This window comes from Cryptotermes secundus, unplaced genomic scaffold (genome assembly GCF_002891405.2).
Source record: "Cryptotermes secundus unplaced genomic scaffold, Csec_1.0 scaffold1078, whole genome shotgun sequence".
Taxonomy (NCBI): Eukaryota; Metazoa; Arthropoda; class Insecta; order Blattodea; family Kalotermitidae; genus Cryptotermes; species Cryptotermes secundus.
The window spans coordinates 566,661-572,585 of NW_019718282.1; the positions used below are offsets into that span (position 1 = coordinate 566,661).

The following is a 5,925-nucleotide window of genomic DNA, read 5'->3' on the forward strand; positions in this document are numbered from 1 at the left end:
AGAAGAAGAAGAATTAGTGGAACTGTTTTTAAACAACAAACTTTGTCTGCTATCCTTTGTAGATAATCTGCTTAAACATTTACCATGTTTAAAAGTTTTACAATGCTGCTGCACAGTAAATCGCTTTTCTGCCGTAACTTTCACGCCACACAACTTACAATAAAATATCTTGCCATCGGTACTAAACACTTTATCACCAAACTCCTGTACAAAACTACGCAACCTTGCGCTCCTTGAACTACATGTACTCACTTTAGGCATTGTAAGGTCAAACTGAAGTCTTATAACGCCCTCCACATATATAAATAGAATACTTCTAAGCCCTCCAAGAAAGAATGGGATGTATATACCTTATAGTAAGACGGAGTACAATAGGAAAATACCCGTTACACTTGCCTCCCTCCCGCCTCGACTGGAAAAAGGCGGCTTGCCAGGTCATAAATGCTACATTTCACAAATTTTCGCCTTTGTAACTGCAAGTACAGTCCAGTCAAAAATATGGTTTTTAATACGAACTTCATGTACTTGAACTCTATTCCACATTGAAACAACAGTCCAGCTTGAAATTTATTTTGTAATACTAAACATTATGGAACCGAAATTTTACATTATATCAAAGAATTGTTTCTAAAATGACAAAAATATGACCTTATTTCAAAATTATGCCAAAATATGCTGTAAAACCAAAAAAACTCTAAAATATGCAGTTATATGCACAATAAAAATGACATAATTTCAATAAGAATGACTGGAAACATGCATAATTACATTTAAAAATAGGAATAAACCCTAGGGAAAAAATATGACATGTCATAGAAATCCGGGCCCTAGTTATAATGGCTGAAGGGCTGCTTAATTATTACTAAACAGTCACTCACCAGGATCAACTCCGGGGAATATGGAAGTAAACCTATGGATTCCATAACAGATGACATTTCTAGGCTAGCTGTGACTATTAACTTCTTAGTGATTCTGCTTCATGGAGTTATTTAGGTCAGGCAGCCAGATGATCATATGTGGAAGACCGCTTCTGGCTCCATCATTATGTTCACAATTTAGCTATATAACAACCCAGTCAAGTATCAAGTTATATATCCATTACTCCCAATATAATCAGTGTGTTGAACTCACCTTTGAAAACAATCTTACAAAGTCTGTGTATCTTCTAAACACGAACCAGCAGTCACCAGTAACAATGTTTTCAATGCGCAGTTTATAAACCTGTTATGAAAAATAAATTGTGTGCGCCTAATATATATATAAACACTCTCAAAAAAAAAAAAACTTCCAATGTATATGGAAGTAATGATGTTTCAGCTGACAGACTAGCAGATATTTATGAACAAAATTAGTTTGAACACCTTGCGAATATGCCTAACTGGCATAATGAGAGGGCAAATAGCTGCCCAGGACAGACTTTATCCTGTAGTCATTTAAATGTAGCTGTTGTGTGCCAAAAGTCCTGTCTTTGCTGACTCACAGGCCAATAAAATAACTGGGTGTCTGAGGACTGGCACCCCATGTCTCACATTGAACAGTACAATAAGGAGAGTATGGTCTTTTGAGTTGTAACGACATGTAGTTTGGGGAGAACTATGTGGCATTAATTCATACAACTGTAGTCTTCATTGTCACTTCAAATTTAACACAGTACAAACAGAGAGTCTACAGATTTTATTATTAGCAGCAGAAAACCAACAAACTCTGCAAGCGAACTATACTGACCGAGTAACCGCTGCTTGTCAGCGAAGTTAGTGCCAACTTTTGCGGATAGAAGGTGTCGTGAGGTCAGTGCAACAGATCCCCATGGCTGTTAATCTTGGTTTTCTAGACTGGAGCAGCTATTTCCTTGAAACAGCTCCTCAATTATCCTCGTGAGGCTGAGTGGACCCCGTTCCAGACCCACTACTTCTCAGAAAATCTGGTAGCGCCGGGAATCGAACCCGCACCTCTGGATCTGTAGCCAGGAACTCTGACCACTAGACCACAGAGGCGGTCACTTACTAACCAGCACATCTAAACATATTTATTTATGATATACTAACTAACACCTTATGTATGTGGTATTAAAACTGAAGATATGTAAAAATCCACAGTGAAATTTTCAATTAAAAATTAGGCAAGAGAGCCCAGAAAATAACTTGGCAAAGAGCCTTCTTCCAGGGAACTGAACCTTGCAGTACAGTTGTATTTATTCATATCTGGGTGGTGCAGTGAAAGATCCCAAAACTTTGTCAACTTTCTTACGACTCACTATTACACACATTAAACATGCAAGAAAAAATAATGCTATTCAATACAAATTATTTACTTTGGAATGGGAAATGTCAACCAAAAATGCCATTACCTGTAAAGTGACAATTTTTCCATTTGTGTAAAATAAAAATAATAATAATGTTAACTACAATATGAGGACCATCAGTTTACAGACACTGCAGTGTGAAGTAAATTTAGAGCATCAAATGTTAATCCTATAATACCTGAATGGTAGGAGTATTACCAGCACTTTAATTATGATATCCTATCAAAAGATGTGATAAGACACAGTTCTGGACACACACACTTCTCATGCCTGTATGGATATTATTCAAAGGAATAAAGTATTAGCTCACCCAAATCAAAGTGCAGGGACACAACTAAATATGATAATAATTTTCTTTTCATACAAACAAACACACTCACAGTAAACCGGGCTCTCTCTTCCATTATCTCATATCCAATAATAGGGATCCTAAAACATGTATTCACAGTAGCAGCATCAGAAGGCATTATGTCCCTCAACCTACAAAAAACACCAAACCTGTTTTCAGTTATTTAATTCATTTAAAAGTCCATCTACTCTATGAACCAGGGTACACCATATTGTATAAGCAACCTTATAAGAGAAGTGTCCTGTGTAAGTATGCTTTAATTTCCCAATATTCTGTGAATACCACCAGAAAGTTGAAATTTATAGTGATGACATGACATTCTACATCAGTAATTGATGATGGCACATCCCTGTTCCAATAGTTTATGAAGTATATTATACCGGACATGTGACAGCCCTGAGATAGGATGGCACACTCTTTTCCAGACGTTCCCATGTGTGATCCAGTCAGAACTCTGTGCAGACTTTTTTGTGCACAGTTTGAAACTTTCAGACTGCCAAAGCTTACATTTCAGGATTAATAAAAGTGCCAAACCCCCACAACGAGCTGGAGCCCTACTCTCTGTAGGCCATCCACCCACAAGTGCTTCCTTCTCATTGGCTGGTCAGAGTCAAGGGCCATAATTTGAGACAATGACCACAACCAATAAAATATTTTTTAGAATTTCTGTCACGGAATAGGGACGTTTCACACAAGATATTAATACGCAAAAAAAATTCACATCTGTCATTTTTGTTGCACACTAAACATCAAAAGTTGGAAACAAAATATGGCGAACAGATTGGATTCACTTCTATCTGGTTCACAAACATAATTTTAAATTCTGAAAACAGAGAAATTAATATTACATCACATCAGTATAATCTTGACAAAGATAAACTGTCATACTTTAATAACATTATGCAATGGGGCATGTTCTGCATGGTAGTCTGTCACTATGAAACAAACTGGTCTGTTGGTCAATTAATGTAGCAGATATGCCAGGGTTACATTGACAGTATATACAGTTTTTCTGCATGTTCATTTGCAAGTTGTTCTAAGACTAATTTCTTGATATCTCATTCAGTACAACCAGTCATCTTACCTAAATGAGTTAGTTAATTGACTCTCTGGAGATTCTCTGACAAGAGAACTAGGAGACTGTGGTGCTAAATTTATATCATCACTGGAAGACAGTGGAGTCTTATTTACACTACTTGACTGCATTCTGATTCTGCTTATAGCTGATGTCACTTCACTAACACAGGTGCTATCATCCAACATAACTGTGCTACAATGTTGGCAATTATGTTGACTTTAAATGAGTGTTATGATCTTCTTACGTTCTTCTGTTACAGAGTAACATACTGAAAACAAAATATAACAAATTAATTAAAAATGTTTGAACAAGCGAGACGCACCCAACACATTTCTTAATTTCTATATGTAATAATACAAATGCCATCGTGAATGCAACAATTTATTTGGTTGTAGTGCTTTGTTTTGACCGTAACTGGCCATCATCAGGTGTATTTTTCACTACGTAGCTGTCACACTGCACACAATCCAAAATCAACAACATAAAAACACAGAACACAACACACCGGATGGCAAAAGTATTAAAGATGAGCAGCGACACACACAGGGAGCCTGCACAGAGTAAGCACACACAACAGTATGAAACATATAAGAATAACGTAGGAACATAGGATAGTAATACGAATATTTGTGTATTACAGATAATACATGAACGGTGTTGAAAACAAGAAATAGCCACTGCAGCACATGTAGACACAGAGCAGGTATCCCTGTGATTTGAAACTTTGAATTTTGAATTTTAAATTTTAAACTGGAATTCTAAAATCAAATTGATGAGTGTATGTTGGCGAGATTTTAAACAAAACTGACAGGCTGGCGTTTTAGATTTTGGATTGTGTGCAGTGTGACAGCTATGTAGTGAAAAATACACCTGATGATGGCCAGTTACAGCCGAAACATGTAGTGTAGAGGAAGAAAGGACAAAGAACTACAACCAAATAAATTGTTGCATTCACAATGGCATTTGTATTATTACATACAGAAGTGTATAGTGCAACAGGATGCTTAAATATAATATACATTTCTTAATAATTTCACTTAAACTGAATCAGTCATATATTTACTATTTGGAAAGAATCCATTTGCGAGTTGGGGACCATATCCCCTGGGTATTCAGTGATTTGAGTCGCTCATTCAGTTATTTACCTCATTACTATTTAGTACCGAATAAAACAGCTAAATGAAACTCTAACATAAACTGTTCTGAATGCAACATTTCATGACGCGTAACTCCCAAGCCTTACTTTTGTCTGTATAAGTCTCACCCTCGAAATCCTGTAAACGCAACGCTCCAGTAACTTGCTAAATTGAACCAACTAACAGATGTGCTAACAATATGCATTTTTGCCCATACCTACGCACGCAAATGTCTAAAGATTGGTGACCTTATTTCTTATGTAAGTCAAAGAACGGATTGGTTTTTCTTTTTATGATGAAAGTTACTGAAGCTTTATTACTGGCACTAGGAGCGTAACTTGGTAATTAAATTTAATGCGTCACACATTTCAATTATAACTGTCCCAGTTTTAAATATGTCAAACCAGATTATTTTCTAAGATAACCTCTTCCTCAGCTACAACCATTTACTTTTGTAAAACAGTTCATATTGTTATAAAAGGAACCGTATACTTTACCGCGGCTAATACTGTCTATGAAACACTCTCCTAGTAGTTTCATTAAAGTTCCATTAGAAATACAAATGCATGAGCAAACCATAACACGTGCCATACTGCAATGAACTTCAGTAGCAAAGACATTGCATTGCTATCAGCGTACTACCGGTACTAACCGTACTAACCACGGATCATATACATCTACAAAGAGAACTGTCTAATAAAACGTCTTTGAGGGCGAGTCATCAACAGATAGTTGTGTGGATCGTCATATCATCATTAATAAATTGGAATCTACTTTCAGCAAACAATAACAACCATAAGAGCCATACTGGGGTTGTCGCTGAACACGACTTTCATTCCGTAATGTTGCCTGCTCAAGGTCTGACGCACCATCAGAGATGTAGTAAAGAACAAACAACTTTAAAAATACGCGGTTCTGATGTTAATTGTCACGGATTATTAATTACTAGAGCAGCGTAGTCTAATATATGGTTACCAACGTTTTGGATCAGATACTGTCCTTGAAGTAATAGAAGACAGAAGAAAACTGTGAGGAGCTTACTAATTTGTATTTCTTGTCA

At 36.4% G+C, this 5,925-nt stretch overlaps 1 protein-coding gene across 2 annotated transcripts in view; it reads right to left on the bottom strand.

The window, feature by feature from the left end:
* The window catches only part of LOC111875601 (sorting nexin-16), a 27,578-nt gene extending 22,103 nt beyond the window's left edge, over positions 1 to 5,475 (bottom strand). Inside the window, exons 1-4 of one of the 2 annotated variants that reach the window (XM_023871969.2) lie at positions 5,363 to 5,475; positions 3,736 to 3,997; positions 2,683 to 2,782; positions 1,132 to 1,221 (exon numbers count right to left, since the gene is read on the bottom strand). In XM_023871969.2, the coding sequence (XP_023727737.1) occupies positions 1,132 to 1,221; positions 2,683 to 2,782; positions 3,736 to 3,914 (369 nt within the window). In that variant the 5' untranslated portion in view covers positions 3,915 to 3,997; positions 5,363 to 5,475. The remainder of the gene's footprint in view (positions 1 to 1,131; positions 1,222 to 2,682; positions 2,783 to 3,735; positions 3,998 to 5,362) is intronic. The other variant, XM_033750188.1, reaches the window with a different exon arrangement.
* Between the last annotated feature and the right edge of the window lie 450 nt (positions 5,476 to 5,925).